The sequence below is a fragment of the Triturus cristatus genome, chromosome 7, assembly GCF_964204655.1.
Source record: "Triturus cristatus chromosome 7, aTriCri1.1, whole genome shotgun sequence".
NCBI lineage: Eukaryota > Metazoa > Chordata > Amphibia > Caudata > Salamandridae > Triturus > Triturus cristatus.
Window position 1 is genome coordinate 1,168,127,109 of NC_140590.1, and position 19,531 is coordinate 1,168,146,639.

Genomic DNA, 19,531 nt, shown 5'->3' on the forward strand with positions numbered 1-19,531 from the left:
CCCCCCGACAGGTGTTAAATGAACAGGGGAAGTGTATGTAGGCAAGTCACTATTAATTGGGGTGGGGGAGTTACACATTGGCGTGCTCTTACCCCTACATTTGTGTTGGACTTATGTGATGAAGCGTTAGGGTCTGAAGATGTAGGTTTGGACCCTCCACTATAAAAGGAGCGGCAAAAGCAGCCTTTGCTTGGTGGAGAATGAAGCACTCCCATGGATTTCACCATGTCTGTGTCTTTTTTCCTCTTTTCTAAAGCCTCATCAACTTGATGTCCGAAAAGATGTTGCTTGCCAAAGGGGGTATTTAAAATAGATTGCTTGTCTTCGGGTTTAAAACCTGAAATCCTAAACCAGGTATGTAGACTTAAAAGAATGCTAGTGTTAAGTTCTCTCGCTACAGTGTCAGCAGCATCTAGAGCACATCTAATAGAAGAATTAGATACAAGTTTGCCTTCTTGGACTAGCTCTTGTGCCTGTTTCTTGGGCTCTTGTGGGAGGTGTTGAAGTAGGCCTTACATCTCGTCCCAGTGTTCCTTGTCATAGCTAGCTAGTAGGCCCTGTGTGTTGATAATACGTAAGTGGGTACGGGCTTGAGCAGCAACTCTTTTACGGGATGCGTCATTTAATTTAGACTCTTTATCTGTGGATGGTGCATCTCCAGGGGTCTGTAAGTTTGCTCTTTTAAGAGCATTAGAAACTACCAGTGAGTCTAAGGGTAGCTGCCCTTTAATAAAAGCAGGATCAGATGGTGATGGTCTGTATTTCTTGTCAACCCTAGGTGTTATAATACGGACACAAACAAGGTCTTTAAAAATCCCGTCTGCATGCCTCACCATGCCTTTCAACATAGGGAGACTGACTAGTTCTATGTGAAGACCCTAGTGCCTCAAATAAAGTCGGCATCCAAAGCCTCTTTGTGCAGTGTAACTCCATGATCGGCTGCTGCCCTTGAAATCAGCTCTTGATATGCTACGTTATCATCTGGAGGTGATGGTTTGCAGGGTATAAATCTGGGTCATTATCCATGGGTGAATCAATGTATTCAACCCATAGATCTGTTGGTAAAGGAACAGTGTCATCATCATCTCCTTAATCCGGTTGTGTATGAGGAGATCGCTTTGGTGTTGTGTAGTGGATCTGAGGCTGGCAGCTGTGGTAATGGTGAAGATGGTGGAGGGGATGGCACAGTAGGGTGGATAGGAGTTATAGCAATGTCCTTCTTCTTAAGATGAATCTTGTACTAACTTTCCTTTTCGAAAGATTTTTAGCTAAAATGTGTCTAGTATCTGGGTTGAGGTATAGCCTTTTCTATTACGGGTCTAATCTGTTCTTCAGGACATCTAAGATCGGTTCCGGGGGATCTGGGAGATTTTCCGTTGATTTCAGTGCTGAAGGTTTCACTGCCGAACCCGACTGGCCTCTTTTATCCTTTGAAGCGGAAGATTTCGTCTCTGAACCAGATTTGTCTTCATGAGTGGAATGTTTCAATTGCAGGCAGGTCGCTGCTGCAGGGCTCCGCGTGTCTGTGCCTTGCCTCGCCGCCCGTACCCGCATTGTTTTGCCTAAATTGTGTTGTTCTGTGCCTAATTGTTCACTCTGTGCCTAATTGTTTCTTCTTATTTGTGCCAAATTGGTTCTCCTCGCCCGTTTTCCCGCCTTTGTGGCCCCGCACTCCCATTCGTTGCCCCGCTCCCAGCTGCTCCTCCCTCCCACATCCCCTCATATGGAGACCGTGCAGCAGCCGCGTGCAGTGGGCGCGCCTAAGGCAAACCCATCTGAGCCTAGCGCCAGGACTCCTGGGCCCCCGCAAGCGCCACGACACCCGCTTCCGCTACGACTCCAGCACCCTCCACGCCAGACGATCACGCACCTGCTGCCTGGCCGCCCCAAAGCGCACCCAAGGTCCCTTCGCCTGCCGGAACTGCAGCTTCACCAGCATCCGGCCTGCCAACCCACCTACCAAAGAACCCAACTACCTCAGATGCTTCCTTCTCAACACCGGCTCCGCACGCAAACACGTCATGGAACTCTGGGAACTACTCGACTCCAACACCCCTGATCGTCGTCGCCTTCCTGACGGAGACCTGGCTGAACCCCTCCTCTGCACCCGACATCGCCATAGCTATCCCGGAAGGCTATAAGGTCACCCGCAGGGATCGCACCAATGGAGTAGGAGGTGGAATCGCCATCGTCCACAGGAACACTCTCAAAGTCTCAACCAACACCGTTGAACACCTGCGCTTCCAGATTCACACCGATCCCAACACCACCCTCAGCGGAACCCTCGTCTGCAGACCCCCCAGACCTCAAGCACAGTTCAGCGACTCCATCGCAGACTTAGTCAGCACACGCCCTCTCCTCCACGGACTACATCCTCCTCGGGGACCTGAACTTCCACCTTGAGAACAACGACTCCAACTCTTCCACCCTGATCGACAACCTCACCAACCTCAGATTCAGACAACTCGTCACTACACCCACCCACTCCGCCGGCCACACACTTAACCCCATCTTCTCCGCAAGCTCCCACGTCTCCTTCAACCACACCACCAAGCTCCACTGGTCCGACCACCGCTGCATCCACTTCACCTTCCGGAAACCCACCACGCACCACCGCACCCAACAGATGCAGTGCCGCTGCTAGAGCAAAGTCACCGAAGACCAGCTCTCCACCACCCTCGCCCGTAGCCCACCAGCAGACCCGACAGACTCCCGCTGCTCGCAACCTCAGACAGTGGATCAACGACTGCGCCTACACCCTCGCCCCGCTCAAGAAGCCCTCCAACACCCACACCAGCAAGAAAGCCAGCTGGTTCTCCGAAGACCTCCAGGCCTCTAGGCGAACCTGCCGAAAGCGCGAAAAAACCTGGATCCGTGATCGAACACCAGAAAGCTACACAGCCCACAAGAATGCCACCCACAGACACCATCACCTCATCAGATCTGCCAAAAGGACCTCCTTCAAAGACCGCCTAGACAACAACGCACACAACAGCAAAGAGCTCTTCAACCTTGTGAAGGAACTCTCCAACCCCAGCTCCAACACCAATGACATGTCACCTTCACAAGACCTGTACGACTCGCTGGCCACCTTCTTCCATCGCAAGATCGCAGACATCCACGACCGCTTCAACGCCGTCACCACCCAGGCAACCACTGAGACCCCTGCTCCCACGACCACCACCCGCACCAACCTCCTGCTCACCTGGACCAACATCAACGACTACGACACCATCAAGTTCATGAACACCGTCCGCTCCGGATCCCCGGAAGACCCCTGCCCACACCACATCTTCAACAAAGCCAGCAGCACCATCGCACCCCATCTCCGGAAAACCATCAACCTCTCCTTCGAGACAGCGACCTTCCCGGAGAGCTGGAAGCATACCGAGATCAACGCCTTACTCAAACCCAAGGCGGACCCCAAGGACTTCAAGAACTTCCGACCCATCTCCCTGCTGTCAACAAACAACTAACCAGCTTCCTCGAGGAGAACAGCATCCTGGACCCGTCCCAGTCCGGGTTCCGCAGCAACCACAGCACCGAAACTGCCCTCATCGCCGCCACCGATGACATCAGGACCCTGCTGGATAACGGAGAAACCGCGGCCCTCATCCTCCTGGACCTGTCAGCCACCTTCGACACGGTCTGCCACTGCACACTATGAACACGCCTCTAAGACGCCGGAATCCAAGAGAAGGCCCTGGACTGGACTTCCTCCTTCCTCTCCGGCAGAACACAGAGCGTCCGTGCCCCCCCCCCCCTTCTGCTCCGAAGACACTGGGATCATCTGCGGCGTACCCCAAGGCTCATCCCTCAGCCCAACGTTGTTAAACGTCTACATGGCACCGCTCGCCCACGTCTCACGACGGCATGCCCTCAACATCTCCTACGCCAACGACACGCAGCCGATCCTCTCCCTCACCAAGGACCCCCACACTGCCAAAACCAACCTCCACGAAGGAATGAAGGCCGTCTCCGACTGGATGAGGAACAGCTGACTGAAGCTGAACTCGGAAAAGACGGAGGTCCTCATCCTCGGATCCACCCCCTCGGCCTGGGACAACTCCAGGTGGCCGACTGTACTAGGACCACCCCCAACACCCACTGACCACGCACGCAACCTAGGGGTCATCATCGACTCTACCCTCTCCATGATGAAGACTCTACGCAGGAGTCCCGGCCAGACTCCTGAAACTGCTCCAAAGCACCCAGAACGCCTACGCACGCCTGATCCTCGACATCCCTCGCCGCTGCCACATCACACCCCACCTGAGACCTGCACTGGCTCCCTGTCAACATGAGGATAACATTCAAACTCCTCACCCACACACACAAGACACTCCAACACCGGACCAGCGTACCTCAACAGCTGACTCAGCCTCTACACCCCCACCCGTCAGCTCTGCTCCATAGACCGCGCACTCGCCACCGTCCCACCCATCCGAAGAGTGACCGCCGGCAGCAGATCATTCTCCCACCTCACCGCCAAGACATGGAACACCCTCCCCATCCGCCTACGGCAGACTGAAGACCTTCTGACCTTCAGGAGACTTCTCAAGACCTGGCTCTTTGAACAGTAGCAGCCCCCCCCTCGCGCCTTGAGACCCTCACAGGTATGTAGTGCGCTTTACAAATGCTATGATTGATTGATTGAAGATCTGTCTCGACCCGATCCCGAGCCAGAAGGCTTGATTATTTGTTTTGGTGCCGGGCCCAAGGACGGGGCGTCAAACAACGTCTCGGTGCCGACCAAGACCCCGAAGCAGAGGTGGTGCTGAAGCCTTATGTTTAGTGGAAGAGAGTTTGTGGACTAGGGGGCTCTAGTACTCACTGCATCCTGTCCCACTTGAACGTCCAATTCCAATTCATTCTGGGACGGGGAAGGCCCCCTCTTCTTCCGCAGCTGTCGCTTCTTCCTGTTCGGATTCTTCTCCGAAGATATCCAGAGTATGTGGAGTGCTTTGGCGCTGCTTTTTTTCCAGACGATCCGGAATGGTCTTTTTCGATCGAAACGACCGACAAGCCTCACAATGTTCCTTGTGCTCCGGGTAGAGGCAGAAGTTTCAGACTTGGTGTAGGTTGGTGTGAGGGTACTTCGAGTGGCACCGAGGACAGAACTGAAACGGAGTCCGTTCCATAGGCAGAAGACTGGACTGATGAGGCTAGACCCGAAGTCCGCCCACAATGTTTTTGACCAAAGATGGAAACTTTAACTATCGATACGCGGAGAGGGAAACGTGTATGATAATACCACTGAGGGTACAGTGGCTTGCGCACAGAGGGGAACCCGAAAGACGGTTTCGAATCCGAGAGCAGCAATACATGTCCAAACCCGATGGCGGAAAGAAAACAGTCTAACAATAGAGTAGATGCCCATGTGTACTATCACCGAAAGGAGCAGTCACTTTACCTTGTGACTAAAAAAGACTTCTTCGAAGAAAAACAACTTGCAACCATGCGAACCCAACGCTAGATGGCAGGAGTATGCAAAGCCTGTGTATCTACAGCACACATGCCTCGAACACATGTTTACTTATACTCTACATAATAATATTCTTATATGTGCACGTAATTACCAGAAGAACATGGACTCTTTGCCAGAAAGAGGCTCACATTAGTAGTAGAGATAACGTAGTAAGCCTCGCCAACAGCTGCGTCTGCATAGTGTGTGGATTCCAGGCAATAGTGCTGCATGAAGGTATGAGTACTTTTCCAGGTCGCAGCATGACAATCCTTCTCCTGTCACTCTAGCAAATAGGGCTGCTGTTGCGACTGAACTGGTGGCGTGAGCTTTAGTCATTGTCAAAAGCCTGTTTCCCTTAATATGTCAAAACTGAATTGTCACAGAAATCCATCTAGCCCTATAGCTTTTGTGATTGCAGTTCCTTCCCTGCCTTGGCCATAAGCCACAAGCAATTGATCTGTCTTTCAAATGCATTTTGTTCTCTGCAGGTAGAATTTGAGGCATAGTTTAACATCAGAGTTATGTATCAATGGGGTAACCCGGTAGATCACTGGACTCGGGTATAGCTAGGTACACAAAGAATTGTCACAGTGGAAACAAATTTGGAAATGTAAAAGAACATACATTTGTTAGCAATTCAAACAAATTTAGCGACAACACCTATTACTTGCATGTATGATCATCATTTAATTGATTATCCAAGTTTTCCGTCAAACAGAAGATCAGCAATTTAAATCAAAGCCAAAAACATCACAATATCAACATTTTCAAAGATATATAGGTGTAAGGTACGTGATAGGTGCAAGATTTTGGGATTAGTGCAGGGCGTTGTGAGGGAGGGAGGTTGCGAAAAATTTAGGAACATCCACAATTCGTTGAAGAACCTAACCTGCCAGTTAAATGGCCACAAAATTTAAATCAGACAACACAGAATAAGACAGCAGTTGTACATTCACTGACAATCTCCTGTGTGGATTGAAGATAGAAGTAAGTCGACGTTTCGACCCCTATTAGAGCCAGCAAATTGGTTTGCTTGGGGTTGGGGTCTTCATCAGGACCAGGGAAAGGGCTTACACCTAGGAGCAAGGGTCAAAGATGAAAAAAACGTGAGGTGTGTCTATGGTAAACCATTATAATTAAGACTGAAGCAATGATAAAAATTACCAGCATCAGCAGCAAGCATCAAGCTGGAAAATCGGGAAGGGGCCAGTCAGTGCTCCTGGGAAAAAGGAAAAGAGACGAGGAATACTAAAACCATACTTAAAAACACAACGAGTGTCAGTTAAACCTGAGTCACCAGAAATACTCACCCAGGGTGTAGTATTCCAATACTCGATAAGTGAGACAAGGGAAGGCTGAGTAAATCAGCACAGACACTGATCCATTGGTGTCCAAAGCTGGAAAGAAAGGGGGGGGGGGGTTATTAATCTCCCACACTCGGATCCTGTCCGAGAACATGGCGCATATAAGGTTGATTAACTTAATATATTACGCGGGAAAAGGTGAGTGCGCGAAACAGAATTAAATCGCAGCGCATGTCAGGTGCGTCAATGGCCATTAACAGAACATACAGGAGTGTAGGGAAGACCACCTCCACATAGTGTGTGGCAAAACTCACTTATATAGTAACAGAACGGAGAGAGCCACTAAGTCCGTAGACTGCAACATACCTCGAGGGCCGCGCCGAGTGAACTGACAGCTAACCCTGGGCTTCGTCACATGACTATAAAAATACGGACTAGTCGCGCGCACAACCAGAATGGTTGCGCCTTGATTGGTGGAGACTCAGGGGTGTGTGTGGTCACGTGTTCGTATGTGATTACACATCGGAACCGGGCCGGGAGTCTTATGCCCGCAAGATTGCGTAGAAGATAGAAGGAGGGAAGCGAAACCACAGAGGCTGCAGGCAGTAACATACCTCAAGGGCCGCGTGAGTCGGTCTGACAGCTAACCCTGAGCTGCGTCACATGATCATTTATATACCCGAGACGCGCGTGCACCCGGTGAGATTGTGCCCTGATTGGTGGAAATTCAGGGGTGTGTGGTGTTAACTGTGCTGATGTCAGCTCGTCTAAAGCAGGGACCATTTGCTGGTTCTAGGTACATGACCACAGTACTAAAAAGCAATACAATAATATGGTTGCTGCAGTAAATGATACGGAAACAGCCATAACATTGGGCATAATTGATACATCCCTTGTTAACGCTCAAAGAACATACGGAATAACACAGGCGAATGACACCACTAAAAGGCACAGCAATTGAAGTGCACAATGGGTTTAAATGTAATTCAAAGGACATATAGCATCACATAAAACCACAGCAAATACCTTATGTAGTGGGGTTCACCATGAATTATACCAGACAATTTAAAAAGTATAGCCCACAATATCTTAGATGTTTAACCATTATTTATTAAAGATAGTTGGGTAAAGGTTGCGTCAAGTTCATTAAGGCCACAGAGGACAGAGTCAAAACGGTCCATCCACTTACACTCCCTGATGTTAAGAATTGAGCCGAGGTCTCCACCCCTAACACCCAGTGTTATGGCTTCAATTACCAGCCATCTTAACGATTCGGGGGAATGGTTACATGTATTAAAGTGGTCAACCATGGGTGCTCCAGGAGTGTTGCATCTAATCCTGCTACAGTGTTGTAGTATCCTACATTTCACTTTCTGGGTAGTCTGGCCTATGTAGATCTTGTTACAGGGGCAGACTATCGCATAGATGACATTCTTAGTATTGCAATTGGTGAGCGTCTTTAAATCCACCGTGCAGTTGTTATGTTGGAACGTCTTTGTTTCAAGGGTCAAATTGCAGGCTTTGCACTGTCCACATTTGACGTGGCCCGTGGGGGCTGGAAGATGCCAGAGCGATTCAATTGTTGGTCTAGGCTGTGTTTCCAAGAGTGATTTGACCACATGATCGCGGACATTTTTGCCTTTCTTGAAGGCATGCATTGGGGGTTCGGTGAGCTGTAGTTCTGCTGACACCAAGTGCCAATGTTTATTGACAATTTTGCGGATATCATTGCTCATGGTGTTAAAGGTCGTGACACATATAAGCCTGTTAGGATCATCCATCCGTGCTTTAGGAGTGAGGAGGAGGTCTCTATGATTGTACCAGGCTCTCTTGCGGGCCCTCTTGACAAGCCTCCGAGGGTAGCCGCGTTCAATCAGTCTGAGGATGAGGTCATTGGATTCCGTGAAAAAATCATCCTTTCTGGAACAGTTCCTCCTGATCCTCAGGAACTGTCCGAAAGGAAGGTTATCGCGTAGTCCTCTCGGGTGGTGACTTCCATACCTCAATAAGGTGTTTCTTTCCGTGGTTTTTCGGAACAGGGTTGTATACAGACAGTGAGGCATTTAGTAAATGTCCTTGGTGCCGCTTTGAGGCCGAAAGTGAGGATCTTGAAATGGTAGTGGGTACCTGCTATTGTAAACCTGAAATTTTCAATGGATGAGGATGTGGAAATAGGAGTCTTCCAAATAGAGGGAAGTCGTGAAGTCTCCTCTGTTGAGGCGACGCAGGGTCTCGGTCAAAGTTACAAACCTGAATGGTTGTTTTTGTTTAGGAACTTGTTGAGCTTTATGAGATCCAGTATTGGTCACCACTCCCCTTATCTTTTTTGTTTTTTTTATCAAGCAGAAACGAGAGTAAAAACCCGGACCCCCTTCGTAGAGTTGGAACATCCTCGAAAGAGCTTTTTGAGAGCATGATTTTGACATCCTTGTGCAATAAGTGAACACGACTGGGAGGAGCTCCCTTGGGTGGAGTAGGGGGTGGTCTTTTTGTGAATTTGAGTATGACCAAAGGCGGCCAGATCTAATACCCATTGGTCCGTTGTCATCTCTTCCCATTGTCACAAGAAATTGGAAATCTTCGTACCCATGGGAGGGGGAAGAGGGAAGGGAAGCTAGAGCCCGGTCCAAATCAACGTGGTAGGTAAGGATGGTGCAGGCTCTGAGGAGACTTTAAGAGATCTCTCCTTTTTAGAGCTTTTACTCTCCTGGGAGGGTTTGAGGTATTTCCTGCCCTATCCGGAGGAATCTGGCAATCTTGGGAGGCCTAGAAGAACCATCACTCTCCTCAGACTACGTCTGCTGCTTTGTCGACTAGAACCATAAAAGCAGCCTCCCCTCTCTATCCCGCAGAATCTTGGAGGAGAAAGTGTGACATATCTTGCACTGTCTTACCTCATGGTTGGGGTGGAGGAGGCAATATGCAGTCTTTGTGTGGATCATCCATATGAACTCTTTACCTGCCACAGGTCTTACATGGGCAGAAAAGGCATTTTTATCACACATGCTGCTAAAATTGAAATTCCAGGAAAAAATTTAGAAAATTGAGCAACTGAGTAGAACTCAGGGAGAATTCCTTTACACACAACATGCAGTGACAATCTGAAGGAAACCACCTCTGCTGGGAGTTTTCTAGAGTGTGCTAAAAGCTAATTGGTGGTATTCAACATTTGCTCTCTTTTTTTAAAAGATGACATAGGGCCATTATAGCTTATGATTTTTGTTAACTACTGCTTGATTATATTACCGTGGGAATCCCTTTTCAAGCATGCGAATCAATGAAAGGTACCCCAATACTGTTTAACTGCTATTCGCAACATCTGAGCATGTGTAATGAGCACAAACATCAGTTTTGTGAACACCTGCAGGGTACTGGAGGCCAAAGGAAAGCACTGAAAGCTGGAAATGCTCCTGGCCAACCATTTTACACCACAAAAACACAAGTCACCAAAGGGTATATTTGGGAGATATGTCTGCACTTCTCCAGAAAACACACAAAATGCATTTACACGTGTTGGGGGGGGGAAACAAGTCTGGTGCCAAATACCCTTCCTACGCAGTCTAGAATATCTAGGCCAGCACAAACCACATACTGGGTCATGTTGTGTCCGTCACCAATTGCATTAGGCAGAGGTCCTAAAGTCATTTAGGACTACCGACAAGATCGCAATGGCCATGTCCCAGAGGCATTCATGTAGCGGTCCAGCAAACAGACTGCATTGACAGATCTCAGGGCCAGGCTAACTGAAGGGATTTGTTCTCCAAAGGGACTGCCTACCCAGAGGAGTGCAGGGAAAGAATTATTGTTCAGCTTACGGATTGAAGCCTGAACTGTCAGGCTCAAAGGAGAAAGATATTTAGTGACAAAATACGGGTTGCCAGGCTCCGTCTGTGATCCCTGGCGACTTGACTTTTCAGTGTCAGGCCCTGGGTCAAAGCCCAATTCCCAAGGCCTCGCTGAAAGGGAGAAAGGCCATAGACATTGCACACTCAGGTTGTAAAGTTTCCATAATGAAATGTTTTTATTTTTTTTAGTTGCAGAGTTTTATATAGCGCGAACTTGACCGGAATCCAATCGGGTATCAGAGCGCTTTACATAGCACCAGTTACGTTACATGAGGACAGACATTCATTTTTTGTTACGCACGGGGAGATTGTGATTTGCCCAGAGTCACAGGGTGTTTGGCGTCATTACCGAGACTCAAACCCAGTTCCCCAGGTCCGAGTTCGAGCGCCCTAACCATTAGGCCAACTCCTCTCCCCGACATTAGTCTCAGTCTCAACAGACCATCCCAAGAGACCGGACCACAACACAAAGGACGCACCACTCTTCAGTCAGTGGTCCATGTGGTGAATTCTACCTTAGGAGAAGAGACATCAAATCCACTGGCATCTAGTTAATCCAAAAACAAAATCACGGTCATTATAATGAGGGTGATAGAAACTCGGGTCTCTTCTTTAGGTGCTTAAGGAGATAGTCACCTGTAATTGTGGTTTTGAAACCAATCCCGCCATCTGCTGGTTGAGTTCAGAAGTGTCTGTTTTCTATAAAACTTTTTTAGCTTGTGGTTCAGGAGTCATAGTTTCAGCTTCTATACAATGTCAACCATAATCCCACAATGTCCATGCGCAAGTCCACCATCTTTCATCTTTAGCCGATTACTCTTCTCCCGACAAGCCCCCCAATTCACAGACGACCTGCTAAGGGGAGGCCAGAGGTTCACATGTTAATCTAGAAGAGTTTGAAGCCGCAAAAGCATAACTACAGGTAAGTAATTGTTGCATGCTTTGCACAGTTTATGTAGTGGCATTACTTTCCTTGTGGTAGTAGACAAAACAGGCAGTGGAAGCAAAAATGTTCTTCACAACAGCACTTAAGTGAGTGTTAAGTCCACACAATAACATTTTGTGAAAGTATGTGCATTGGTCCTTTTTAGGTCTCGTCTAGCGAATGCATCGCATGCGCTGCGTCGCCTTGGCGAGACTATTGTCGGTGTGGTGCGCGAAGGGAGACAAACCATGTGTGCGCACGGACAGGCGATGTGGCCTCTCCTCTCTGTCTCACACGCTCCCACCGCGCGCTCACACGCTGCCACTGCACGTTTGTTGTTTATGCTGACGATGTATAGAAACCACAACAAGCTGAATGCCTCTGGGTGTCAAGTTTCCGTCTTTGTGCCCACTGTGGCGAAGAGAAGTGTTACGGTGGTGCTAGGAGAGCAAACAAAAGTTTTGGAGGACTTGTGAGTGCTGTGCACAGGAGGAGGTGGTGAAGCTTTGAAGTTCTTGCTTCAGGAAGGTGGGACATTGCAGCAACGACCCCCTGCAGTGGTCGCCGGAGCACGGCCTGACTGACCAGCACGACCAGGACTCGGCAGCAGGTAATGTTAGAGCCATTCATTTGGCGGCTGCAGTACCTAAATCGGCCTCGGGATGGCGGGGAAGGACGGAGAAATCCAGCAAACTTTACTGGTGCTGCACAGGAGGGAGAAACTGCAAAGCTTAGATGTTGTTACATGTTTCCAGTTCTAACTCAAACCGAGGCAAAAAACTTTTGTGGGTCAAATGCACCTAATTTAGAAAGCTACTGTTAAGGTCTCAGCCTGGAAACAAACAGGGCCGCATTTGTCTTCTGCGGTAATTAAAGTCCTAAAATATTTATTCAAAAGATGTTTGCTGCACATCACGTAAACTACATTGAATCATTAATTCTGTGACTGGTTTATTATGTCTTCAGTAAGTAAAACCCACCTCGAGAACGTCCTGAATGCTTTTGGGCACATTTTTAATCCGTTCGTTCCTACTGAAAATCAGCTAAATAGATTCGCTCTAATAGCTGCATCTGTATTACAAGGAATGGAATGTCCCAGTAGGAGTTAGGTGCTGATTAACAGATTTTATTTATTAACTGAAAAATGCCCCAGGAATGAATACATTGTTAATTGGATTCTGTCAAGAAGGGAGTTTAGATTGGCTTAGCCACTTCGTAATTGTGTATGAAAAACAATAGCTGTCTTCTAATGCACTTGGCAAAGTGTTTTTTAATTGGCAAACTGAACATCATTTCACTGTTTGAAATTTTAAATGCAGTTTAGGAAATAACATGATAAATTGAGGATCAACATTTCTTGGGGGATACCCCAGGCCTGCCTAAGTCCTTTGAATGTTTTGTCCCGCTTGCTCAAAGGTTTTCTATTTCAGATTTCGGAAAGATTGTTAGAAAGTAAAAAGTTCATTTTTATACTGTAGATATCTAAGGATTTTAGCGGCCCTTTACTGTAACAGGAGTAAGTGCAAATTTTTCTGTGAACATTTAAATTTCAGTGCTCCAAATTCCTTATGACGCAAGTGGAGTCAGGAAAAACGATTTGCAGCTTGCCATCTCGAATCTCCACCAGGCTTAATAGGTCAGGCCCACACGATCTTCACTCGTATCTTTGTCTGTATTTTATACAGTGCTGTTCAGACCTTGAATGTTTGTACATTGAGTATTAACTAAGAACATCAGCATATCCCAAACAATCTCTGAACAAGACAATGCGCCTTGTACAGACGTACTAGGGGCTCAAATATAACAAGCCTTTGCAATGCAATGGGTCGCACGTTTACGCGAGTTTAAGCTATTGGCATTGTAAATGACAATGCCTTTTATTTATGTTTTAAAAACTGAAATAAAAGGTACTGTTATTTACAAGGTCAATAGCTCCGACTCACGTAAATGCGAGATCTATTGCATTGCAAATGCTTGTTTGAGAAGTGCGTATTTGGCATCACATTTTTTATTTGAATTACTTGGCTGTTCCCTTTGCTCGCCATCTCGAAGTTGGACTTCTCTTAACAACTGTTTGCTATGGCAGCTGCTAAGGTGGGGGAGCAATTTACTGAGTAGTGAATTTGGCGATATCCGTGATGCACTAACGCATGAAATATCTTCTTAACCTTTATATTAATAATTTAGAGAAAATTCTTCTGGAGACATAGGCCGATTACCCCCAGATAGGATGGCCAGATAGGATTACTATACTATGCCCTTTTTTTAAAATTGAAAAAGGGGTCTCACACACTTACCATTTTTACATTCAATGTGTGAAGAGCAGCTTTGGTATGAGCTGAGGCATCAGGATAAATGCCAATATTTAAATGGACTGATAGATGACAGACTCCACTTAATTGGAACACTTTGGGTCTTTCATTTAACTACAGTCTCCTCCGGAAGTAAGAGTGGAGCAGCATATAAATGCCACCTCCTGCACTTGGACATCAGTTTCTTGCTTGACTCTTGATGCACCCTCCGACACGGAGTATGAATCAGTTGGTTGTACCAGTGTCCAGGTTCCTAATTTGGAAAGTAGAAAATGAATTAATCTTAGAAAGGTATAATCACCGGAGACCCACTGCTAAAAGTAAGTAAAGCATTCTTCTACTGGAGCCTGTATTCTCATTTGCTCAGTAATATGATTTTGCACTCAGATGCCTTGTTACGTGTTGCTGCTTCTCTTAACATTTGCCTCAATGTCCTGTGTTCTCAGGCTCTTCAAAGGCAGGCCAGGCCGTGGCTGTGCCGTCGAGTGACTTAGGAACTGGACATATTTTTGCTGTGGCCGGCTAACCATAATGAGGCCGGTTCCCAGCATGCCCTGGAGCAGGAAAGCCGTCCTATGTCCACACCTGCAGGTTTCAGGCAGAGACACAGGCGCACTCTTGAAATGCAGACCAGCCCTTCACGACAGCATCGCTCTCTGTCAGCACAGGTACATCACTTGAAGTAGAATATCTTGGATCATGCTCCAGGAACAATCCTTCACTCTTTGGATGTTTGTTGAAGGAAGTGCCAGGGGCTAAAGGGAGCCTATACTCTTTAGTCATCCTGCTACTTCATTTGAACATATGCGATGTCCATTAGGGCAGTAAGCAGAATGTGTCTAGCATGTTTTAGATGTCTAAGGGTAACTGATTCCACCATTCCCACCTAACATGTCTCCTTAGAGGGCCTTCTTGCCTACAAATGGTGTGAGTGAAGCGGTACGGTGTTTGATCACCAGGACTAAAGAAAGTGAATAAGTGCTTTCACTGCTCACTTGAGTAAATAGATTTTCCTTCCTTCTTGCAAGGGCCTGGAATTTTCTAGAATATAAGTTGTAGCTGTGAATGCTTAGCAAGGGCTCTACTATATATTATAAGCAAACATAAGGATGTGGTGTGCTCCCTTTTAGTAGCTCATTTGTGTCTTTAATGTTATAGGATTAGAAAAATCGTGGGGAAATGTTACATAGGGTTCTGAAACAACCATGAGCAACTTGAGCTATGTAAATGAGTTGTTAATATTCATGGTGCTAAAACAGGATTATCTTTACGGTTCAATGATAGTTTTATTTTTCACCCAAAAACTGCAGTGGCCAGGAAAAGTGCAGAGTATACAGTAATGGAAGTGGAGCGGAAGAGTAAATAGCAGGAAATGCAGCAAAAATACTGGGCGATTAGGAGAAAGTAAAGGAAATGGGATTAAATTACATTGCAGTGCAAGATTCTGGAGCATAGGTTTATCTTCCTGCATCTTTTGCTGGCCCCTTGGTAGTCGGTGTGTACCGGGCAGCGATATTGTTTGCCACTCATCCCAGGGCCACTAATGCTTGGGAACGCCACTTTGGTAACACTTACTCCTTTTGGGCACTTAACTATCTGGGGAGTATTCTAGTAAGTGGTATGGGGTTAGCCACTCCAGTACAACAGGACATAGTGAATGTTGTTCATCAACCTCAGCAGACTGTTTCCTTTCTCGCAGAGAGCGAGCAGGCGGTCTTGTAGTTAGTTGGGATGTAAGGTAAACATTCCTGAACCACTGGGTTGTGGAATTGCTGCCATCATCGCTTGTTACTGCAAACCACAGGATGAGGGGACAATAGGCAGCCTCGCTGCAAAAGGTAGAACAAGGGCATTCCTCCAGCTCTGAACAGAAAAGCTTTAAAAAAATAGCTACACAAAACTACAGTTGCATTATGTATTTCTCACTTTAACTGGAGGAGAACACGCAGTTCATTAACACATTGGACAGAACTGCAGTTTCCCCAAGTTTTATCCCCCTATTCATTTTCTGACTCATTTTTTTGTTATCTTTTTTAAAAACTTAAGGAAGTTTTCAGCCACAGAGTTGTGATTTGTTGTTCAAAATGATTGTAATAAACTAATCCCTCTCTTGTGCATCCATTAAGCAAACAAAAGTAGAAGAAAGTGTTGCAAGGTGTATTGCCAATTCTCACCACCCTCTGCCTGGAAAAAAATGATTCTTTTAAACAAGATGACGTAAAGCACATTGATAGACTTTCTATGGATATCCCAACTTAAATCTTGAAAACAGACTTTCATGCTTAAGTTTGGCACTGTAATGTTTAGAAGCACTTTGTTGTAGGAATTCAGTTTTTTAGGACTTCGTCAGTTACTGGAGCAGATGGTAAAGTAAGATGCAGTTTACCAACTTTTTATATGGCTGGCCTTCTGAGTCAATTGCACTGATTAAGGTGAAATACTGTATCTTGAAAAAAGTAAAAATCCGAGTGCTCCACTGTCAAAGCATACCAGTATTCTATTATTTGGAAAAAGTCTCTTGGTGTTACCAGGAATCCCAAAAGGGGTAACCTGGTATCATGGGACCACTTACGGGGTCAACTGTTCTCTTTAGCTAGTGTTGGAGTATTTGGCATTGGTTAAGTTCCCTCTGCATCCGAAGTAGGCCTTTGGTGTAGTCGCCTGTATCTCTAAATTCATTGGTCCTGATGATCAGGTATTTACTGGTGACAAAGCTTCTCTTCCAGCAGTGACTCACGCTCCACCACCTGTTGCCCAACAACTCCTGTCAATACTTCACCTCCAGCCGGAGGTGAAGTGTCACTGGAACATGTTGGGAGTCTTATATCTCAGTGTCGTACGTTTCTTTAGTTCCATGCCTCATTAACATTGTCTTCCACTGGTGTCTAACTGATCAATTCCTCAGGCTTTTAACAGCCGCTAGGTCAAATATTTCTCAAAAGTACTCTGGCATTATGAAAGCTGCAGCAAGTTGTCCTTTTTAGGTCTCGCCTGCTCCAGCGCATGCGCTGGTCTGGCGAGACTTTTTGAGAGGGCTCCAAAAAGTGCTACCAGGCCAGCCTAGAGCTAGTGCGGCCGCTTTGATGTTTGATCGCGATCACTTTCGCGGCTGCACGGCCGCTTGGCATAGCCAATAGGTCTCGCTTTTGGGACCTTATAAGTATTTAGTTATGCAACTGTTGCATGGCTAAACACCTATAAGGTCCCAAAGGCGAAACCCATTGGCTATGCCAATGCTTGTTGAATTCTGTCAACTGGATTCTCAACATACTTCAGCAGCCCATGTCTCTTGTGCCACTACGACTCAAAGGCATTCGTGGGCAGGAAACCAAACTGCTTATGACTGGGAGGATCTAAAATCCTCTTCCTCTCCTAATGTCAAATCTGAAAGCATAAAAAGCGCCACAGAAAGTATTCCTCCTCTTCCTTGTGGAAACTGTTCAACTTTCTGTACTATTAGTTCTCTTCCAGGCTATATTAAATGTGCCCCATATATATATATATATATGTATATGTATATGTATATATATATGTATGTATGTATATATGTATATATATATATATATGTATATAGATATATAGATATATATATATAGAGATAACATTTTATTTTTTTTCTAAAAATCGCGGGGTGCGCGCACGGTGAAAAACCCTTAAAAAAAAAAAAAACATTTTAAACTGTTTATAAGTTTATAGAAGATCTTAACTATGCTGTTCAACTTTATCCAAATTAAAAAAAAAAAAGATCTGAGCCATTCCATATTACAGGATACAGTCAATCTATAACTATATACATAGGTAGTTTATTGTAAAATAAATATATAAAAAAAAATAATACATAAATAAATTAGCATTTAAAAAACCGTACAAATTCACTGAAAAAACCATAGGTTTCACACACGTTATAGTTAGGAATTAGCATTTAAAAAAACCTTGCAAATTCACTTAAAAAACCATAGGTTTCACATATATTATAGTTAGGTGGATATTTCACTCGTAAAAAAACAATGAAATTCCCCCGTTCTAGTTAGTTCAGCTAACTATAACTCGCGCGACCGCCACTCTATCACAAGGATGATGTCATCAGTGATGTCATGAGTGATGCCACTGACCATGTCATGAGTGATGTAATATTTGACGTCATCAGCAGTGGATTGCGGGCGCGCGAGTTATAGTTATCTGAACTAACTATAACGGGGGAATTTCATTGGTTTTTTACGAGTGTAATATCCACCTAACTATAACATGTGTGAAACCTATGGTTTTTTAAGTGAATATATATATATGTGAACAAGGATACTGTGTTATCCGAAACGCGTCGGAAGAGCTGTAACATTGAAATAAAGACCTGATTTTGCCATGAAGGAACTGGTGTCCGTGACTCTCTCTTCTCCCTTCGCCGGTCGGGAAGTGGGAAGAGTCGGGAAAGTGCTTCGGAGAGATATAAATGTGTATGTATATGTGTATATGTGTATATATGTATATATATATGTATTAAGGAATTAAGTTATATTAAAGAAAGAAGCATATTGTTGCACAAAGGAAGGGATAGGGGCAATTTTATTTTGCAAAATTTTGCACATCTTGCCATAATTTGCACAAATAAACTGTTTACATATTTGATTATGTTTACAAGTAGCAATGCCCTACAAAATAATTCGAAGTGGTTTTATATTTAAACAAATATATTTTTTTATACAGAAATTGTTTTAAAATATTTTAATGTATTCAATATGTTTATTTATATATAATCCACTGAAAAATGTATTTTACAATATTGCATTAATGCAGTTTAAAATAATAGAGAATAATCGCAACACATAATTTTTCTTTATGAAAGTAAACATAGACCTCGCAACATTACGTGTGATTTTAAGCGAAGTATTTCTACTATGTCTGTTGGTGATGGTCACGTGATTCACGACGAAATAGGTATAAGTAATGGCTGATGTAATACTCGATTTGTGTGATCAAGGGCACTCAGTGCTCGAAACGCGTCGCAGAGGGAGAGTCAGATGAAATAAAATCTTCCTGCCTGAGCCGTGAGGGTCCGTTTCTCCTTTTTTCTCGCTGTGAAAGCAGAAGCTACGTGGATGTGTGGAGAGTGCACTATTCATAGTTACTACGGAAGCGGATTGTCTCCGACAACGGTACCCCTTCCTCACAAGTTGGCTGCCGCCTACAATCAAAAACCGAGAGAATTCCGGGGGGGAGTAACAAGTGGTGGCCCCCTACAGCAGCGCGATTCATCACGGAAGCCAAGAGGGATTACGAAGCTATCTAGGTCGGAGGACCCGGTAACAACGCAGTCCGGCGGTGAGTGATTTGAATGTCTGCGCGTAGGTGAGGAGGTACGGCTCATTAGCAGTTAGTGGTGGGACACAGCGGACGCTGACCCCAATATATACACATAGACTCTCTCCCCGCTAAAGAAAAAATGTCAGCCAGCCTAGTGAACGAGCGGGAAGCAGCAGCCGAAGAATTGTTTGGCAGCCTGCCCAGAACTAACATCAACATAAGGAATACGGAGGGCAGTCAGAACATCAATGACCAAGATGTTAAACAACTTTTGAGAAATTTGGAAAAAAAGATGAAAAGTGAAATAACCAAATGGTGGGAACATAAATCCCTTACTAAGTATGAAGAAGTGGGACGAGTCCCCTGGGGGCTGAGAATCC

General features: G+C 45.7%; 1 protein-coding gene across 1 annotated transcript in view; it reads left to right on the forward strand.

The window, feature by feature from the left end:
* Window positions 1-19,531, forward strand: part of SRCAP (Snf2 related CREBBP activator protein) — a 1,742,136-nt gene that overhangs the window by 149,068 nt on the left and 1,573,537 nt on the right. The window contains exon 3 of the mRNA XM_085618450.1: window positions 14,300-14,521. Coding sequence (XP_085474576.1) covers window positions 14,429-14,521 — 93 coding nt within the window. The 5' untranslated portion in view covers window positions 14,300-14,428. The remainder of the gene's footprint in view (window positions 1-14,299; window positions 14,522-19,531) is intronic.